Raw genomic sequence first — 21,411 nt, 5'->3', positions numbered from 1 at the left:
CTGTGTCTGTTATTGTTTTTTTGTTTTTGTTTTTTTTTGTCCTCATATATTTGTTGTGCACAACCTGAAGTAATTACAGTAAATTTACGCTCAGCAGCCACTACATTTGGTGCTCTAGTTTAACTGCTTGGTAATGTAAATATCTAAATAGCCAATCACACGGCAGGAACTGAATGCATTTAGCCATGTGGACATGGTCAAAAGGACTTGCTGAAGTTTAAACTGACCATGAGAATGAGGAAGAAAAGTTATATAAGGTGCATTTATTACACCCAAGCAGGGTCAGGGCCAGAGCAGATAGACTGGATGGACAATCCAACTTTGATGGTGGCTCAGCTCACTTTTCTATTTCATTACAGAAAAAGATGAGGGCAGATTAAAGTTGCCACCTTTACAGCCTACACTACAAATTCAAGTATAAACAACTATCTGAAACTGCACCATGAAACAATATGTATAATAACTATAACTTCACCATACCCTGATAGCAAATTTGTTTCATGTGAGATCATGCTTTAAACACAACCTCATCTCAAACTCTGTTCTAAATATGACGATAATTTCACTGTACTCAAATGGGCTCCACAGTCACCAGATCTCCGTCCAATAGAGCAGCTGTGTGATATGTTAAGGCACCTCTGAAGGCAAAGGGGGAAAAGTTTTGTATAAGCAAGGTGTACCTAGTATAGTGTATGGAACAGACCAACCTCGATCATACAGGGAGTGCAGAATTATTAGGCAAGTTGTATTTTTGAGGAATAATTTTATTATTGAACAACAACCATGTTCTCAATGAAGTTTAAAAACTCATTAATATCAAAGCTGAATGTTTTTGGAAGTAGTTTTTAGTTTTAGCTATTTTAGGGGATATCTGTGTGCAGGTGACTATTACTGTGCAGAATTATTAGGCAACTTAACAAAAACAAATATATACCCATTTCAATTATTTATTTCTACCAGTGAAACCAATATAACATCTCCACATTCACAAATATACATTTCTGACATTCAAAACAAAACAAAAACAAATCAGCGACCAATATAGCCACCTTTCTTTGCAAGGACACTCAAAAGCCTGCCATCCATGGATTCTGTCAGTGTTTTGATCTGTTCACCATCAACATGCGTGCAGCAGCAACCACAGCCTCCCAGACACTGTTCAGAGAGGTGTACTGTTTTCCCTCCTTGTAAATCTCACATTTGATGATGGACCACAGGTTCTCAATGGGGTTCAGATCAGGTGAACAAGGAGGCCATGTCATTAGTTTTTCTTCTTTTATACCCTTTCTTGCCAGCCACGCTGTGGAGTACTTGTGCGTGTGATGGAGCATTGTCCTGCATGAAAATCATCCTTTTTCTTGAAGGATGCAGACTTCTTCCTGTACCACTGCTTGAAGAAGGTGTCTTCCAGAAACTGGCAGTAGGACTGGGAGTTGAGAATGACTCCATCCTCAACCCGAAAAAGCCCCACAAGCTCATCTTTATGATACCAGCCCAAACCAGTACTCCACCTCCACCTTGCTGGCGTCTGAGTCGGACTGGAGCTCTCTGCCTTTACCAATCCAGCCACGGGCCCCCATCCATCTGGCCCATCAAGACTCACTCTCATTTCATCAGTCCATAAAACCTTAGAAAAATCAGTCTTGAGATATTTCTTGGCCCAGTCTTGACGTTTCAGCTTGTGTGTCTTGTTCAGTGGTGGTCGTCTTTCAGCCTTTCTTACCTTGGCCATGTCTCTGAGTATTGCACACCTTGTGCTTTTGGGCACTCAGTGATGTTGCAGCTCTGAAATATGGCCAAACTGGTGGCAAGTGGCATCTTGGCAGCTGGTCGCTTGACTTTTCTCAGTTCATGGGCAGTTATTTTGCGCCTTGGTTTTTCCACACGCTTCTTGCGACCCTGTTGACTATTTTGAATGAAACGCTTGATTGTTCGATGATCACGCTTCAGAAGCTTTGCAATTTTAAGACTGCTGCATCCCTCTGCAAGATATCTCACTATTTTTGACTTTTCTGAGCCTGTCAAGTCCTTCTTTTGACCCATTTTGCCAAAGGAAAGGAAGTTGCCTAATAATTATGCACACCTGATATAGGGGTGTTGATGTCATTAGACCACACCCCTTCTCATTACAGAGATGCACATCACCTAATATACTTAATTGGTAGTAGGCTTTCGAGCCTATACAGCTTGGAGTAAGACAACATGCATGAAGAGGATGATGTGGACAAAATACTCATTTGCCTAATAAAGAAGGACTCCCTGTACAATGTGAGTTTTTTTAGTAATAAATTGCTTCCGTTTTTGACGGTTAACTAAAGACACAGGAAAATACAGTTTAATAAGGTTTCTGGCATCAGCATAATTTAACTGGAATGCTGGAATATTTAGTCGCACTTTCAGGGCTTATGTTTAAATCACGTCCACATCAGCACAGGAAGTACTGGCTTAATGGATGTTGTGTTTGTGAAACTGCTGTTGCCTTCAAATGGCAATTTGATCATTTCATTATACATAAACTCAGTGTCCCAAACACTGAAGACAAAAACTTGTGCAGGTTTCACAATGCCATAAGCCGTGTACATAAACGAGAATTTCTTGAAGTAGATTTCTTGTATAGAAATGCAAATGTAAACAAAATCAGCCTGCAGATTCGGATCATGTGATATAGCTAAAATCACCAGAACTGGCACCGAGTCTGCTTTCACAAGTGCTATTTACTGTCAGGAACATCAAACATCACTTTTTACGCTCATTGTGCTCTCCCTGCCAGGAGATTAGTGTGGGAAAACTTTGCTTCCTCTCCTCTCCCTTCCTGCTTCCTCTCCTCAGCCAGCTTACCATTAACTGGAGTAGCAGATTCATTTATCCAAAGCAGATCAGAATGAGTTCAGAATCAGGTAAACTTTGATTCAAATAAAAGGGTTAATGGTGATCTGTATGAATGTCAGGGTGGATGGATAATATTTTTAAGACCTTTTATGAGTACATTTTTATTAAGGGTTAATGCCCATACATACACACATATTCTTTTTTCTAAGACTCGGAGGTTCCAGACCATTGCTTTAGCTGATGGAGCTAAATGTAAGGGCTGACTATTAGCCCTGGCCTAGAGTAATCAATGACTTCTGGTGTGTGTGTGTGTGTGTGTGTGTGTGTGTGTGTGTGTGTGTGTGTGTGTGTGTGTGTGTGTGTGTGTGTGTGTGTGTGTGTGTGTGTGTGTGTGTGTGTGTGTGTGTGTGTGTGTGTGTGTGTGTGTGTGTGTGTGCGCCCTTGCCCAGAGAGGCGGAGTCTCTGATTTGTATAGGGACTCCAGATCACTTTTGTCAGTGCTGTATTCTCAAAAGGAAGATATTGTGCAGTGGTCTACTTTAAATTTTGAGAAAATATTCGTGTAATTCTTCTCACTTTCCTAATCTCAGTCTTTCACTCGTCAAACACAGGTTGGGACAATAAGACAACTCTGCAGGAGCACAGGTGAGTAGTACTTTCTTTGGGGATATCTGCTCTAGTACCGTAGTGTTAGTAGAAGTGTTTTTAGTATGTAAATCATAAAGTAAGGATGGCAAGCTACATTTAAAATTGAGATTAGAAAAAAAGGAATTTAGGATAGAAAAGTGCATTTTATAAGACTTTCGGATTCCTTTATTGTCACCTGCATAGATAGAAACAAGAATATGACATTAAAAACTGAGCCAGGAGCTAACTCGATCGGTTAACTAAAGAAGGACAAATGGTAGGTTCTCCAATAATAAAAGTCTCACTTAAATAATAAATATACACATATTCTCTCTGATGTACACTTGTGTGCCGCCTAAATCCCTGCATGTCCGAACTGTGTGAACATGCAGTTAAATGCAGTTAGTTTTTGTACAAAGAGTTTTTGTAGGTTGGCCTCTGTACACCACCACAGTGGATTTTAAATCAAACAAGCAAGATGTGACTGAAGTGCAGACTTTCAGATTTAATTCAGGGGATTTATCAAAAGTATTGCATAAGCTGTTTAGGAATTTCTGATATTTTTAAGCCCCTCCCCCATTTTCAGATACTCAAAAGAAATTGGACAACGTAACATAAAAAGGATATTTTTAATACTGGAATGAAAAAAATCCTTTGCAGACAATGACTGCCTGAAATCTACAACCCATGGACATCATCCTTTGAGAAAGCTCCTTTTGTGGATCTCTCTGCCTTCGGTTTTGTATTTAACAACTGAAAACCATGTTAAATTAGGTTGAGATCAAGTGACTGACTGGCCATTTGAGAATATTCTGTTAATTTGCCTTGAGTGAAGTGTCATCTGATCAGTTTTGCAGCATTTGGCTGAGCCTGAGCACAGAGTACAGCCCTGTATCGCTCAGAATTCATCCTGCTACTTCTATCAGAAGTCACATCATCAATAAACACTGGCATCATTCAAAGCATACCACTTCCACTAAAATGATACTTTTCGGATTATGAGCTGTTTCTCTTCTTTTTCATAATCTTCTCTCCCCATTATTCTGGTACAAGTGAATCGTGGATTCATCTGTCCAATTTCCTGTGCAGCCTCACTTATAGGTTTTCTGGCAAAGACTAATTTGGCCTTCCTGTTCTCGAGTGTAACCAGTGATTTGCACCCTGTTGTAAACCACTGTATTTGTATTCATGAAGCCATCTCTCGATTGTAGACTCCGATTGTAGACTGATAATACGCCCACCTCCTCAAGAGTGTGTTCTCGACTAGGTTAGCTGTTGTCCGATCATCCCCTTTAGTATCAGAGCTTAGACTTCATCCCTAGCGTCAGTGATCTGGGTCAGCTTGGGAGTAGGAGTCCCACAGCTGTTGTGCGCTACTGGTGTGTGTGCGTGGTTATACATGGTATTTACATGCTTGCCTGATTGCCTCTGTGTGATGGTGCATGTCACTATCTAAACTGTTTGTTATCAATTTGATCCCTTCCTGCGTCCACCGCAGCCGTAATGCTTTATGTGCACTGCCAAATTGTTTTATAGCATTTTCATAATAGCAGGAGCAGATGTTTTACTGTCGCTCTCTCTCGGTGGGTGTGTACAGTATAATATGCAAAGACATGAGATTTTAGTATCTGTGCATCTTAGCAGTATTTATCTCAAGCTATATGTTCGTGCATGTATGTAGTTAAATATAGCTTAATGATACTTTATGTTTTATTAGAAATACTGATTCATACTGAAAGACATAGCATCCTGAGTGGACATAAAAAGTTGTAATACCACAAGTGCAGAAGGGTGCTGTGTTTATGACCTGCCCGAATTATATACGAATACATGCACTGGCCTCTTTATTACTATGATTGCTAGTACTGCGCTGGATCCCTTTAGCTTTCAGAACTGCCCTATTCTTCATAGAATAAATTCAAAAAGGTGTTGGAAACATTGCTCAGAGACTTGGGTTCTTATTGACATGATAAATTCAACTTCTCCCATTCCACCACAACCAAAAGATGCTCTAATGGATTGAGATCTGGTGGCTGTGGAGGCCATGTGAGCACAGTGAATTCATTATCATGTCCAGGAAATCAGTTTAAATACTCTGAGCTTTACAATGTGGTGCGCTTTCCTGCTAGAAGCAACCTTCAGAAGATGGGCACACTGTGGTCATAAATCAGCAGCAATACTCAGGTAGGCTGTGGTGTTTAAACGATGCTCATTTGGTACTAAAAAGCCCAAAATGTGCCAGGAAAATATCCCCAGCACTATTACACCAGTAGCAGCGGCATTAACCTTTATTACAAGGCAAGATGGATCCATGCTTTCATGTTGTTTGTAGTCCTACCATCCAAATGTCACAGCAGAAATCCAAGACTTATCAGACCAGGCAAGAGTTTTCTAATGTTCTGGTGTCCAGCTTTGGTGATCCCATGCAAACTGTAGCCTCAGTTTCCTGTTCTTAGCTGATAGGAGTGGCCCTCTGCTGCTGTTGGCCATCTTCTTCAAGATTTGATGTGTCGCACATTCACAGATGCAATTCTGCATACAGCAAAGAGCGGTTATTTGAGTTACTGTTGCCTTCCTGTCAGCTCTAAGCAGACTGTCCATTCTCCACTGATGTCTTGCATCAACAAGGCATTTTCGCCCTTATAGGTGCTGCTGCTCAATTCATATCTTCTCTTTTTCAGACTATTTTCTCTAAATCATAGAGACGGCTACATAAGGAAATCCCAGCAGATCAGCAGTTTTTTAAATAGTCACTAACAACCATGTCACATTCAAAGTCACCTAAATCACCTTTATTCATTGTGATGCTCAGTTTGGACTTCAGCAGACCATCTTGACCATGTCTACATGCCTTAATGCACTGAGTTGCTGCCATGTGATTGGCTTATTAGATATTTGCATTAAAGAACAGTTGAGTGTAGTCTGTAGCTGGCATGTTGTTCCCCTGTTGTCTTTCTTCAAATTAATGTCCCTCTTACACGAGTGTCCTAACACAAAGATAAGACGTTGGTAGACTACCAAATTTTTTTTATTATAGGTAATGGCATTGGATACTCTGTACATAAAACATGTGATGACAAACTGAAACAAATTGTTATCAGTTTTATTGATCAGAATCTGTAGGCTTGTTTACAAATGTGGGTAATGTGGCCAATCAAATTTTTACTGAGGCAGTAGTGTGTGCCGACAATAGACCTTTTTACACTGCAGCAACTAACAGGCCATTTAAGGGTGGCTGACAATGTAGCCTCTCCTGACTTCTTACTGGGCTGTTTTCTGGGGTCTGAAATCTCGTCAGTGGGGCCCAGTACTTACTTGTTAAACCTAGAAAAGCTCACACAAGTAAGATTTTTGAACACCTACTGTAGTAGGTGTTTAAAAAAAAAGCATCCCTGAAAATCAAAAAACAAACAACGTTCATATGAGGTACAGTATTATTTTCCAGGTTTTTGCAGTGGTGTAAATGTAAGTGATTTAAAATAATACTACTAAAATAATTTTTAAATGGATTATAGGATGAATATGTGAATGAAAATGTCTCTAACAGGCAAAAAATAACTATGAGAGCACACTTGAAAAATGTGCTATATGGACATGGATAGAGCTGATGGATTCATTCTGCAATATTGTGAGTGCATGTGTGCACGTGTATATGTGAGACAATGAAAGTCCACTAGGTGTCTCAATGTGTTTGTATTATGATTGTGTCAGTTAAATGTGTTCTTTTCCCTCCTCTTCCTCTTAACATCCCGTTCTTGTGTCCCCCCTACCCCTCGTGCAACCTTTGTGACAGCTTACTTTGTTTAATTCTTATTACAGCCACCCTTCCCTCAATCCACTGTCATTTTTGGTTAAAAAATAATAATAATAATGATACAGAGGGAGATTAAGAGAAAGCATTGAAGAGACAAAACAGCAGGTGAGAGCCTGACAAGAAGGATTAAGAGAACAAAACAGAGAGAAAAGCGACTAGAAAGAAAAGAAAGAGCAGAAAGACAGTGGGTCAAAGAGCGATAGAGAGAAGATGAGGGCCAGAGAGAGAGAAAGATTGTGTTAGCATGCTTGTATGGAGAGAGAGAGAGAGAGCAAGAGGCATGGAGTGGGAAAAGGAGGGAATGAGGGAGGAGGGGTTTAATCCTGCATGGATTATGGTATAAACTGGTGCTGGAGAGGAGGAAGAGAGATTCTGGAGAGAGGAAGTCCCACTATCCATCCGTGCATCCATCAGTCCATCTGTCTTACCCTCCATCCAGCAGCGTAGTCGTCTCCCCGTGCTTTTTGTTTTGGATTTTGGACCTGTGAAGACGTGAGGTCAGCACAAGGGTCGGCAGAATAATTGGAAGTTGCAGCAGGGTTGGATTTGTTTTTGGAACCTGTGCATGTGCCTTACCTGGAAGAAATAAAATCACACTGCCCGATAATAGAAGTCATGTGAAGACTGAAGTTTACATCTCCTATTTTTGTGGGACTGTGGTGATCCGAGAGAGCAAGCAAGAAAAAGAGACGTCAATAATGGGGGGGACAGAAATCAGATTAAGAGCCTCGGAGAGGGAGGCGTAGAAAAATGGCGATGCTCTATTGTGATCCCATGTGCACAGAAGTGACCTTTGACACTGGAGACAAAAGCTTTCTAGTTTCTTTTGTATGCCGGGACATCCAGCTCAGCTGACATCGAATCATCATCATTCACACTTGCTATGTTTCAACTTTCTTCCTTGACCTACATACTTTTTGGTTCTTTTGTGAGCTCTGAAAATATGGGTTTACTGAACTATTTTCTGAAATTGGAATAATTTTCTTAATTTTGTATATTAATATTCCAGCTTTTGAACTGGGCATCAGATGGCATCTTTGTTTTCACTTGGAAAGGTTTCACGTTGTTTCCACATGAGCCCAAAGTCAGTGTTAACTGTAAATGTTTCTAAGATGGCATATTTAACCTATAGTCACATGCTCATGCTTTTCTATTTTTTACTATCCTTTTGGTTTGGACTTTCACAGATTCTCTAAATGTTACTTTGGATCTTTACATACTTTAGCCTGCTTGGTGACAAAGCCAGCCTCTTTTTTCCCGTCTTGATGGGCTTAAGATTTGGACTATACATGACCGTCTTTCAGAAGACTGTACATTGGACCTTGAGATTTTTTCTGAACAAATAATCTATCAGGCAAGTAGTCAAAAAGATCTTGAAAGCAAGTTGTGTGTTTTGCTCTTTAAGATGAGTTGGTGTTGTGCTACAAAGTGAAGACCAATTATGATCAATATTTTATAACGAAAAGCATAATATATATGTGTCTGTGACCAAGATGCTGCCATAACTTACTGCACTTTACTTCAGTTAAATAAAGTTTAAATGCAGCTTTTGACTAAATGGGGTAGTTCATCCCAAAAATCATATACATGCAATTGTTTTGTAGATAGAGACTGAGTATAACAGAACTTGGTGCCACTCACCTTATAGCACTTTAAGTGCCATTAAATGCATCTGGAAAATTCATCATTCATCCTACATCCAACTCAATACAACCCAAATTGGAACTATTTTCTTTCTAAATAAATGCGTCAGAAAACCTTAAGCACTAGCAGTTAGCTAACACTGAAGCTCAACTGACTGGTGCACAGTTAATATTTACATCCTGTTATGTACTGTCAGGAACATGTGGCTTCTTCCTGCACTGTGATATGGTGCAAAGGGGTAATTTGGTGCAAAGAAAATAGTCCGTACATATTAGTAATAAGTTCTAAACAAGCTCTTAAAATCAACTGTCTGTATCTGCTCAGGCCTAGCTAGCTAGCAACAAGCTACACTTCCCTTCAGAGTTGGTAGAGACCAAAATAGTGCTAAAAGAGAGAATTAAAGAGACTATTTTACCAGAAGCTTGACTCAAGAGCAGCAGTGAGCAATTCATTTTCCCAAAGGGCCACATGAGGAATTGTGACTATTGTGGAGGGCTGCTCCAGTAAGATTATAACGAAAAATTAATACTGAGCCCTTTCTGGTGCACCCCCAAAGGAAGACACAAATCCCTTTGGAAGGGCATCCAGCAACCAGTTTGCCAAATCAAACACACCTTGTGAGTACAGAATTGGTCCGGTCTCCTAAAACAGTCCCAGTTTCTCACGTGGCCCCTTGAGAAAATTAATTGAACCATTCCTGATCAAGAGGTACATTAGTTTGACTGTTTTTGCAAGGTGATAACAGTTCGGTGATGTGCATGTGGTAGTTGTAATTTTTTGTATTGTATACATTCATAGCTACAAGACTTTACAGAAGCAATAATACTCTGTGCTTTCGTGCAACTCCAACATACATGACTGGAATATAGTTCAATTAGCATGCACAAAAGTGTCAACAGCCTAACTTGACAGAGAGTGATCTAGGTATAAATGTTCCTATAAAGATGTTATTACTGCCATATACTAGCTAAGATACAGCCTCTAAGTGGTGCTGCAGAACCTGGCTGGCCTAATTCTGTTACTTTTAAATATTCCAAAGAAGGGAGGAAGTTAATGCTAATGCTCACCCTTTTTTCACAGTTAGTGGTGTAGATGTCGGCTAGAAGGTGCATTGTGTACCACCCTGTATGGGTAGATCTGTGCCAAGACTTCAGGTTTCCCTCTCTGTGGGTTTGCTCTTTGACCTGAGCATTTCTAAATTCATGCTTTTTCACTGTTCTGATTTCCTCAATTTCTCTCCAGCGTACGGCAGCTGCAGGGATGAACTGCTGGAGTCTGGGAAAAGCTGGGAATGCCATTAAATTAGACAGAAGTGGGCTATACAGCGGGAGGCTGATGATGCTGATGTGGATTATCCTCTCCAGCTCGCTGTGCCTCATGACTGATGGTCAAATGAAGATCTCACCAGAAACGTAAGTAAAACTGCGCTAGAAAAATAGACAGGTGACTGGTGTCTGGTGTTTGTATAAAGCTGCATTTATTCTGAAATTAATTTCATTTTTGCATTTGTTTTTGTTTACATACCCATATCATGGCTGTATCCTCAATCACAGTGGCACTCAGTGTGCTGCCATTCAGTGGCAAATATAGACACACAGCCTTTTTTTTTTTTAATCAGGTAATTTCTGTGTGCACACCCTGGCAGCTCTACGTGCAGTATGATCCTTCTTAAAGCCATATGTCAGATGGATGAGTCAATAGTGTTCCTTCTAGGTTGGCTGATTATTCTACATACATATGGACCATCTGGACACCTGTGGGGTACAGCTAACTGCCAAACTGTCCTCCTCTCTACAGCCACATTTAAATACATATGACATATAAGTCTGACTAGAGATAAAGAGACATTCATTTAAAAAAAAATAAAGATTACAATTTTTTTTTTTGTTGTTAGAAAAGATTTTGTGTAGGAAAAGGCAGCATGGTGATCAAGTGGTTAGCGCTGTCGACACACAGCAGTCATCTAGAGCCATGCTGGCAAACACCAATGCTCTGCTTATACAGATTGATGGAGTCCTGCTATGTTTGCATTTAATCATATGTACGTATCACAAGGCTTGTTACTTCTACTGTAAAACTGCTTTTTGCCTTCCCATGAGAGGGACCAGTTTATATTGCCTAATGTGTTTTGCTTTCACAGAGTGTTGACTTTGTAAGACTGTGTAAGATTACTGGTCAGTTTATCTCAGGTGGATATTTCTTTTTGGGACAAAATGCTGTGTTTGTTTATTCTCCAAAGGCAAGACGAAGCTCTTTCGCCTGAACGGTTTTCAACCGCCTTGCTGACGAAAGACAAGAACAGATCGATACAGTCCTGTCAGTCTGCAGTAGCCTTGTTTGTGTGTGAGTGTGTGAGCTGTGTGTTAGCGAGAGAATTTGTGTGCATGTGTGTGTGACTGTATATGTTAAAGTGATACAAATTAAAGGGGTTGAGAGAGACTGAGAAGCACAGCACTTTGTTAGCATGGATGTTGTTAATGTTTGTATAACAGGCTTTACATACTTACATCTATCAACCAAAACCATAAAGCAATGTCTGCCTGTGCAGATTGGAGTTATATTCAGTGCAGTGTATAAGATTTGTAGTTATACAGCTTAAAGAGTTTACTGTATGTGCTGTCAGCAGTCAGGCTGGTGACGGCAGATGAAGCTCTGGGGACACCAGAGTTCAACTGTCCAACATAGGTCACTAAGCCCCAAATGCCGCACTCTGCCTAGGGAAGAAATGGCAGCAGGTCCCTTATGGCTGTGAAAGTTAACAGTGTCACGACCGGAACATTTCAGGCCAAGAAGGTCAGATCTTTATCCTCTAAGGCTATGCAACCCTAATGCCAGTAGGAAACATTGCACCTTTCTGTGAGCTGTTACTCAAAACACGTCTTTGCTCTGGAATAAACAGTATAAGTGTACCCACAGATCTTTTTCTTCTTTGGGGATAAAATCAAGTTTAGCTATTAAAGAATGAAGTAAGTAAAATACTTTTACTGTTCATTGAAGTTGTTGCTACAACCTGGTTGGTGTGTCAAAGGCCTGTTCTTAATCTGACTGGTACAGATACTGGTTCGAAAATTATAGTATAGCCATTTTAATAAGTTTAATTTTAAAATAGGAGGAACATTGATCGGCTAGACTGTGATTAACCAGAATGATAATACTAAACGAAATCTCTTGAAGAAGAATATTGACAGTACACGTGTACACATTTTAGAATGAACACGCTCAAATTTTGCAATGACCATATCAACAAGTCAACAAATGATAAGCCAGTTTTCAGTACCGATGCTGGCAAGACTGCCTGCAAACTAGCAGCGAGCTGACTGACTCCCCATAGGTTGAGCCATCTGTCACATCCTGTCTGCTCTCTAAACTCTATTATTACCTTACCTCAGTGGCATTCACACGGAGGATTTGTAGAACTGCTGCATGTTATTGAGCACAGAATAACCTCTTGACCTGGTACACTGTCTACTTTAAGTATCACCTTCAAATAATCTGCTTCACTCTGTCAGTAGTGAGTTTGAAGTAAGTGCTTAAATGTTTTGCTGTGTACATTTCTGGTCATTTCCAGTGTTTTATAATGGGTTTATTAATTTGAGCTAGTAGCTGTGTCTTTACCTATATAAGGGTATCTACCATCCATTGATAAAGTATTTTGTCTGTTCAGGGTGCAGCAGTGGGCCGTGTCATTTGGCAAAGAGATAACTGCTTTGTCCGCCAGGTACTCTGGAGCTAAACTTCTGCAGAAGGTAAGAGACAGTTCATCTATGAAATTACATTTTTTATTAACTATAAGCCAGCTGGGTGAGCCATTAATATTTACATTGCATTCTTCAGTATGGTAACACAGCTCATGTAAGGAGATCAATAGGGGAAAAAAGCAGCTTCTACATGAAATGGCTCATAGCAAGGTTTTTGGATTTTTTTTTTTTAGTAACCAGGTTTTAAACTGCACAGTAAGTCACATTACCAGGACCACATGGCAAGCAGAAAACAAACAAGTTGTTGAAATAGACATAAATTCCCATTTGGAGTTGGTGGAGACCAAAAACAGAGAAAAAAAGAGAGAATTACATTAGTCGGCTGACTGGTTCGGAATTTCTGGAAGGGAGTGGCGGAAGCCTTTCACTTGGGTGGTCTCAGAATCTCATCTGCTTTTCAAGGATGATGTGGTTCTGTTGGATTCATTGGGTGATGGCCTCCAGCTGACTTTGGAACGGTTCGTGGCCGAGTGTGAAGTGGTGGGAATGAGAATCAGCACCTCCAAATACGAGGCCATGGTCCTCAGCCGGAAAAAGGTGGAGTGCCAACTCCGGATCAGGGACGAGTTCTTGCTCCAAGTGGAGGAGTTTAAGTAACTCGGGGTCTTGTTCACGAGTGATGGGATAAGGGAGCGGGAGATCGACAGACGGATTGGTGCTGCAGCTGCAGTGATGCGGACACTTGTATCTGCAAGCGTCCGCATCACTGCGGATTGCGGATACAAGCAGCAGAAATGGGCTCCCTCCGAAGGGTGGCTGGCCTCTCCCTTAGAGATAGGGTGAGAAGTTCGGCCATCCGGGAGGGGCTCAGAGTAGAGCTGCTGCTCCTCCCATCAGTTGAGGTGGTTCGTGCATCTGACGAGGATGTCTCCTGGGTGAGGAGTTCCGGGCATCTCCCACCGGGAGAGATTATATCTCTTGGCTGACCTGGGAACGCCTCGGTGTTTCCCCGGACAAGGTGGATTAGGTGGCTGGGGAGGGGAGGTCTGGGCTTCTCTGCTTGGGCTACTGCCCCCATGACCCGGCCCCGGATAAGCGGAAGAAGATGGATGGATGGATGGATGGATGGATGGATGGATGGATGGATGGATGGATGGATGGAACATTCCTGCTGAGTGGGGAAATATTTCTTCCATTTTGAGCATGCCAGTGAAGTTCATTATATTCAAAATAGGACAGAAATCTCTACAACAGGTTCACCAAAATGGGGCGATTCACATCAAAACAAGCAGGACTTGATTTTATTGGGGGTGAACTGTCCATTTAATATAATATACAGTTATAAATAGATGATGTCAGACATCAACAAATGATTACTCATACTGTACATACCAGCCCAAGACAGCTTCATTCCCAAGTACATTTGTTGTCAGTTACTATGTTACAAGATGCGTCATAGTATGCTTCACTAATTTCCCATTTCAGACAAGCAAATTATTATTTTTACGCTATATTTAATGATGGTTATGGTAGGAATTAATATGCCTTTATTGATGATTAGTCACGCAAAAGTATACAGAGAGGAACATACAGGGAAGGTTATTTGGGGCTGAGCTCTCCCTCTACCTGCACCTCTTATTGTATTACCGGCTAAAGTTGGAACTGGAAGCTGGGAATGGACAAAGAAATCTTAGAAACAATATTTAAATGAAGAGAGACAAATATCAAGTCTGATAAAAAAGACAGAGAAAATACGACATTATGCTGCAAAACTGAAAGGGGCAGAGTGTGAATTCATCATTTCTCCCCCTTCTGTGCATTACATCAGCCAATAAGAACACGGCAGACTGACATACATTTGCTGTACAACATCTGTGCATGGCCTAGAGAGCAATCTGATGACACATTTAATTCAAATACAATGCAGACATGCCTTTTAGTAATTAGCACGTGTGAGCTTGCACTGCATGCCACCCTGTAGTATCGCTAGCAGGTCCATTCACCATCTGCTATGCAGGCTCACAAAATGTGTGTTAACAACGTTAACCAAACAAGCTGTACAAATAACCAATCCTTACTGATTTAGCTGTTATAAACAATTTTCTACACTGTCCAACCTCACAGCTTGTAAGATATCAACCTGATCAAAAACAGAAAGCATTGTGGTGCTTGTAAGTGCTTCAGTTATCACACGAGCAACACTTGCTGTAGTAACTGTATCCATAACAGCCCTATTAATTTGCTGTATCTTTCCTATCTGCAAAATGTGTTTTTATTCAGCCAGTGGTGTGTAATAGCAGCCAGCGCTTTAGTCGTATCCTTGCACCGAGGAGCCATAAATCACCCACCTCTGCCTAATCGATAGGCTTCTTGTTATAAGTGGAACACTTAGTGATTCTGTCTTTTTGCCTGAGTAAACTGGGTAGGATATTGAGTGTTTGGGGTTCTGTTTGACAGTCATAAACATGTTGGAGCTACAAAGAGGGCTTTTTCCCCAAACAAACCTGCAAAAGATCCATATATTGTGGGTTTTTTCTCATTTTACATCTGGTATTTATCCATATGAGCATCTAACTTATCTTAGTTATTAGATGGATGTTGCACTGTTGCATGGGACACATGGCTTATCGAATCTATTTCCTGAGCAAATTTGATAATAATTGTAAAACATTGTAATTAATGGTAATCATCTTTATAAAGGCCAAACAAACAAGACGGGTAAATGTCATTAAATTATTTTTAGTGCAGGAAATTAACCTTTCAGTCCTCATGCAGTAACAGTATGGGATCCCTTAATTTGCATTTATGCAGCTGCTGTGATTCTACTGTGAACAAATACTATGAGTATTATTTGGCAAACTGGTTGTTGGACTAGAAAAAAAAAAGAACACATAAATATGTTAAAAAATTTATTCTGTTTTTTGGTGATCATTTTGAATGCCACTGCTATAATAACATGTCAGGATAAAGACTCGTTTCTATGTCTGCCTATTACTGTTTGGTTTCGTGTGTTGTTGAAAATGTAGAAATCGTTTATAATTGTGTTTTGTTGTCTTAAAACAGTCTTGCAAAGGCTGGCACAGTGTTTTACATTTTTCTAAACAAATCTTTCTTTTTCAATTGAATTGTGTGTGTGTTTTAAAGAAATACAAGGATATTGAAGGTACAGTGAAGATAGAGGAGGTGAATGGAGACGAACTGGTGAAAAGGTTTGCGGAAGAAATGGAAGAGATGCTTGGGAGGAAGATGAAAGCTGTTAAGGTAATAATTATGCATGCAGAGTAAAAACACCTTTAATGCCAATCAAATGGGCATTCATCAAATCAAACACTGATACATAGTACACTAGTGTGGGTTTGTGTAATGCTGCACTTTGCTAATTAAAAAGGAAAAAGAAAATCTTTAATGCTTTGCCTTTTATCACAGAGATTAGCAGAAGCAGCAGAGGATGCAGATCTGGACCATGAGTACAATGAAACACTTGAGGTAAGGGTGACATATCTGCTTAAAAGTTTTTCATTTGTCAGCTGTCAGCTTATACACTGGATAAGTATGTCCCCACCATAAAACCACCTATTGCTTTGTGGATAAACTCAGACACTGAATATGTGATTTGGCTACAGTTGCAACTTGTGAAAGCTAATTGGCTGAGTAGCTAGCTTGGTTAGGCCTTAGTTACCCTGGCATCGAGAGTGACTCAACAGTTAGGAAAGTCATTCATTGTCCAGTGGTTGGCTAAGTGAAATTGTTTTCAAAGAGGTATAGGGAACTACACTAAAACCTTCCTTTTGATTGCTTTGGACAGTAGATTGCTACAGTTGCCCAAAGTTTGCAAGGAAGAAAGTGACTCAACAGTTAGTCACTGAGCAGTTGTGAAGCTGTGAAAGTTTTGACCCAAACTGCAAACAGAGACAGTTTACGTTAACAAGTTATGCCTCCTGAAACAACTGAAGGCGAAGCTTTTACTTTGAAGGCAAACATTCTTCATTTCCATTTGCGTTGCAGTTTTTTGCCAAGTTTTGCTACTGCTCTGTGTTTAGCTGCTGAGTGTCTGAAGACAAGTTGGGGCCTTTCATGCAAACCATTGGTAACTGCAACAATCTGCTAGTGACCAAAGCAATCACAAGAAGGTATCACAGATTTCACAGTGATAGCCAGTAACCTCCAGTAACCGCTCACCAAGCAGTAAAGATGTGAGAACAAATGGGATGCAAATTTAGGCTAGCAAAAAATGAGCTTAGAAGAGCATTTTACCAGAGAAATCAAATGCCCAACTCCTCGTCACCAAACGGCAAAAACAACGTGGCCCCACACCTGTCACTCAAAACCTCTGCACACCTGATAATGCATAACCATGAACCCAGATATAATTTGGCAGTGTTTTAATCACCAGTACAGTAGCTGCAAAAAGGGAAATGACCTGACGTCAGGCATTTTAATATAGGACCCTTTGTTAACTAACCACAAACTGTATATTAAAGATGGATAGCTACTGTGAAGCCTCAAGAGTGAATCCAGCTTCAATTTGTCTTTTAATGATTCAGTTTATGAGCTGATTTTCAGCCCTTCTGAAAAAAAATCCACAGACTTATAACTGAATTATAACCAACTGTTTGTTCTTATTGGTTACTCATGTTAATATATATGTACAGTCACCAACTGTTCCTTTTTTCTGTAGTTTGACTATTATAACTCCATGTTGATCAACACTGTGGATGAGGATGGGAATCCAGTCCCACTGGGTGGAGAATTCCCTTTGGAGCAAAACGAACATTTTAATAAACTGCCAGTCAACATACAGCAAAGTAACATACAAGTTCCCACAAATGTCTACAACAGAGGTAACACAACCGTAAAGCCTTAAATATAATTGCAAATGCTGCATAATACACTAGATTAGCAGTAGAATACATTACCTCTCTCTGTTTTGTAGATCCTGATATTCTCAATGGAGTCTTCATGTCTGAGGCTCTGAACGATGTTTTCGCTGATAACTTCCAGGAGGATCCAACTCTCACCTGGCAGTACTTTGGCAGTTCTACGGGCTTTTTCAGGCTATATCCAGGTACGTCTGAGTCACCTACACTTGGGCCAGCAAATGTGCGTCCCAGAATTGTAGCACAGTGTGTTAATTGATGATACCCTTGGCTGCACTTTTCTCCTGTGATGATGCAGTGTTAAAACAACATGAACAGCACTGTAGATAAACATTCAGCTACATAAGCCAAACAGTGTACTGTACTTACACAGCAACTGACAGCGCAAGAAACAGTCAAACATGATGAGTCAGTCTCGGTGAGAGTCTGGCTGCTAATAAATTCTGTGTGTGTACATGTCTGTCTGAGTGTGTGCGTGCATGTGTGTGTGTGTGGTTGTGAGAGAGAGTGAGAGCAATTAACACAAGATCCGTGACAGCTTGTTTTACTCACCCTCTGCGTCACCCATCACAGCCTCGTTTGACAGTTTGTCATCACACAATGCTACCACAGCATTCATTTTGACATCAGTTGTTCATCCGTCCAACCAAAAAATCTTCCAAGCAGGTGTTTGTCCTCTGACTATCATCTGCACTCTCTCTGTTTTCTTTCAGGCATCCAATGGACTCCAGATGAAAACGGTGTCGTCACATTTGATTGCAGAAACAGAAACTGGTAAGGCTATACTGCTGTCACACTGCGCCGTCCTTCTCCATTGATGCCTTTTGATTATCTTTAGCTCTCTCAAAGTGAAGCTCCAAACCCCACTTACAGATCTGATCACTCCCAGTCAACAGTGACTATGCACCATTAGGCAGTCTAGTATGGTTCACCCATACTTTCTAGGTGTATTTGACTGTCTCAAGAATTCTTATCATCAGAATGGGAAAGTAGAATGATTCAAGTGTTTCTGAATGTGACGCGGTTGTTGATACTAGATGAGCTGTTGAGTGTTTGGGAAATGGAGCAAGAATTATCAAGTGAATGGCAGAGGTCAGAGGAGAATGGCCAGACTGCTTTGAGCTGAGAGGAAGGCAAGAGTAACTCAAACAACCACTTGTTGCAATCAAGGTATGCAGAAGAGCATCTCTGAAGACACAACCCATTGAACCTTGAAACAGATGAGCACATCGAGTGCCACGCTTGTCAGCTAAGAACAGGAAACTAAAAAGTATTTATTAGTTAAAGGGGATTTGCACCATGAATGTGCAGACAACAAATCTGTAACAACTATGTGATGCCATCATGTCAATATGGAGCAAAATCTCTGAGGAATATTTCCTGGATCTTGTTGAATCTATACCATAAAATTAAGGAAGTTCTGAAAAAGGGGGTCTAACTTTGTACTAGCGATGTGTGACTAATGAAGTGCGGTGAGTGTACATGACAGTGTAATATGCACTGTTACACTAAAGTAGTTAACTAGAATTCAGCCATCATTAATTTAGTGTTTATGCTTATTTCCTTTGCAATGAAACATGTGACATTTTATTTGCTGTAAAGAGATCTATCACAAAGACAAAGTTTAGATTGCGGGAACTCTGTCTGATTTCCAGACATAAATACAGTTGTCCTGGGAAGCAGAGATCAAGGAAACAGACAGAGTAAATCTGGAAAGTTGCCGATCACACCTGCTGCTCGAGGGGAAATCTCATTTATGTTAATTAGCTTGGAAAAATCAGGGGATGGTAATAAAGAGATGAAGGGACCGAACAGACGGACAGAGGAACATATAAAAGGATAAACACTGTCTGCTCCTCCTGGCTGCTAGAGTAGCAGTACATAACACCAAATCTGGTCGTACTTGGTGTTAAATGTAGGTCGTAGTGCATCTTATACCTACTTCCTCTTTCTCTCTACGTCCTTTTAGGTATATACAAGCAGCCACATCTCCTAAAGATGTAGTAATCGTCGTGGATGTCAGTGGCAGCATGAAGGGACTCAGACTGACAATAGCCAAGCACACCATTAATACAATCCTGGACACCCTGGGAGAAAATGATTTTGTTAACATCATAGCTGTAAGTATATGCACAAACAGTCATACAGAAGACAAATGCAATGAGCACTTGTCTAAGTCTGGATGAGCGTGACATAGAGATTAAAGCCCAAACACACAAATGCACTGGAACTAATGCACAGGTCCACATGGAGGTACATATGCACACACACATGCAAACAGATCCAAATTCAAAATTTGGTTCATGCCAGGCATAAATTTTCAGTAACATCAAAGCTTCTAAATTTGTTTTCTTTTTAGGTTTTTGGGGGGGATTTTGGCTGTGTGTAACCCTACAACTACAAATCTGTGTAATAAGCATGGTTTATCCTGGTATTACTGCGTGTGTAATCATACGCCTCCTGCAAATCCTCTGCCTTTAAGCTGTATTTTTACCAGAATTTAAAGCTACACTCCTTTCAGCCGAGTGACCGTGCAGCAAAACAAAACAAAACAAAAAAACTGTACTTCTTCATATCTAAACTCTGTAGTTTAAAAAATGGTTTAGTTAATTATTTTTATGAGGTCTATTCAAAATGAAACATAGCTTTGACTTTGATAGAACTGGTTTTGAACACATTAAAATCATACTCCATATTAATCCGACAACTTCAATGTTGTTACATTATGAACAGTCAATATTTAAAGATGGTTGGTTGGAGAGATTAAGTGTAATTTAATTACTTTGTGATATTCAGGATGATTGACTGCAGGTCGTAAAACTGCACTAACAACTGTTTGTCCCCTGCTGCAAATGTTAATCATGTTGACTCTTCATTAGCTGCTCAGTGGCCATATTGGTTCATGTGAATTGGTTTCTGTCTCCAGTACAGTGACTATGTTCGCTACGTGGAGCCCTGCTTCCAGGGCACGCTAGTACAGGCTGATCTGGATAACCGAGAGGTAAGACACACAAACAGCCCTTGACAAATGCCACATGCATTCATGCTCATGGCTGATTAAGTGAATTAACCTCTTGTAACTTAATAATTATAAGTTATCTTGCTAATACCCTGAAGACAAAGCTTATGCCGTAATCACATCACAGTTAAAACAACCTGCCCTTTAAAGGATTTACCCAGTAAAACCCTAGAGAGCGTATGTGGTCGAAGGAGCCTGACTTCGACCTCTGCTAACATCTTAAGAATATCAATATTCCTCCCAATTTCCCTTCTTTTCTCCTCTTTTGAATTATTTCTATGTCCAACACCAATAATGTCATTGTTTTATTTTTCTTCTCATCCCTTTGTTCTCCTTTTTTTTTTACTTCCCAACACCTGCTCAGTCTGTGTGTGTGTGTGTGTGTGTGTGTGTGTGTGTGTGTGTTTATTTGTTGTAAGTATGCCCTACTTTCACTCCCCTCCACATCATGGCAGTTTGGGTGAGGTCGCCGGCTGCTGACAATTTTAAGTTGGTCACATGACCTGTCAGTAAGGGATCTGATTGGGTGAATACATAGGATATTCTGTAGCAGAATGGGCTTACAGATGTTGGCTGACACACTTGCACAAGTGGGAACACACATGTAGAGGAAGACAATCATCAGTTTTGCGGTTGTTATACAAGAGTTCCAATATTTCTGCATAACCATTCACTTTTAGTCCTACTGAAAGTCACACTGGGTCACTTCTCAGCTTTCATTACTGGACAGATTACTTAACACGAACGGAGGCTGCAAGCCAACCATGTTAAAGATGCAGTACAAAACATTCCCTAATGACACAGTACAAATGCACATAAGCAAACAGTTTCATTTATCAGAATAGCACAGAGCAGATATGTGGGATTAAATGCAATTTGCAATGTTGTTGTAGTGTTAATAAT

General features: G+C 40.4%; 1 protein-coding gene across 1 annotated transcript in view; it reads left to right on the top strand.

Annotated features, from left to right (window-relative positions):
• Positions 1–10,021: 10,021 nt before the first annotated feature.
• cacna2d4a (calcium channel, voltage-dependent, alpha 2/delta subunit 4a) overlaps positions 10,022–21,411 on the top strand; it is a 94,968-nt gene continuing 83,578 nt past the window's right edge. Inside the window, exons 1-10 of the mRNA XM_031726636.2 lie at positions 10,022–10,080; positions 10,157–10,326; positions 12,579–12,660; positions 15,757–15,873; positions 16,039–16,098; positions 17,291–17,453; positions 17,546–17,677; positions 18,203–18,263; positions 19,459–19,609; positions 20,416–20,490. Coding sequence (XP_031582496.2) covers positions 10,042–10,080; positions 10,157–10,326; positions 12,579–12,660; positions 15,757–15,873; positions 16,039–16,098; positions 17,291–17,453; positions 17,546–17,677; positions 18,203–18,263; positions 19,459–19,609; positions 20,416–20,490 — 1,050 coding nt within the window. The 5' untranslated portion in view covers positions 10,022–10,041. The remainder of the gene's footprint in view (positions 10,081–10,156; positions 10,327–12,578; positions 12,661–15,756; positions 15,874–16,038; positions 16,099–17,290; positions 17,454–17,545; positions 17,678–18,202; positions 18,264–19,458; positions 19,610–20,415; positions 20,491–21,411) is intronic.

Source organism: Oreochromis aureus, linkage group 17, assembly GCF_013358895.1.
Source record: "Oreochromis aureus strain Israel breed Guangdong linkage group 17, ZZ_aureus, whole genome shotgun sequence".
Lineage (NCBI taxonomy): Eukaryota > Metazoa > Chordata > Actinopteri > Cichliformes > Cichlidae > Oreochromis > Oreochromis aureus.
Note: the sequence above shows the minus strand (reverse complement) of the source record. Positions and strands in the feature narration are given on the sequence as shown.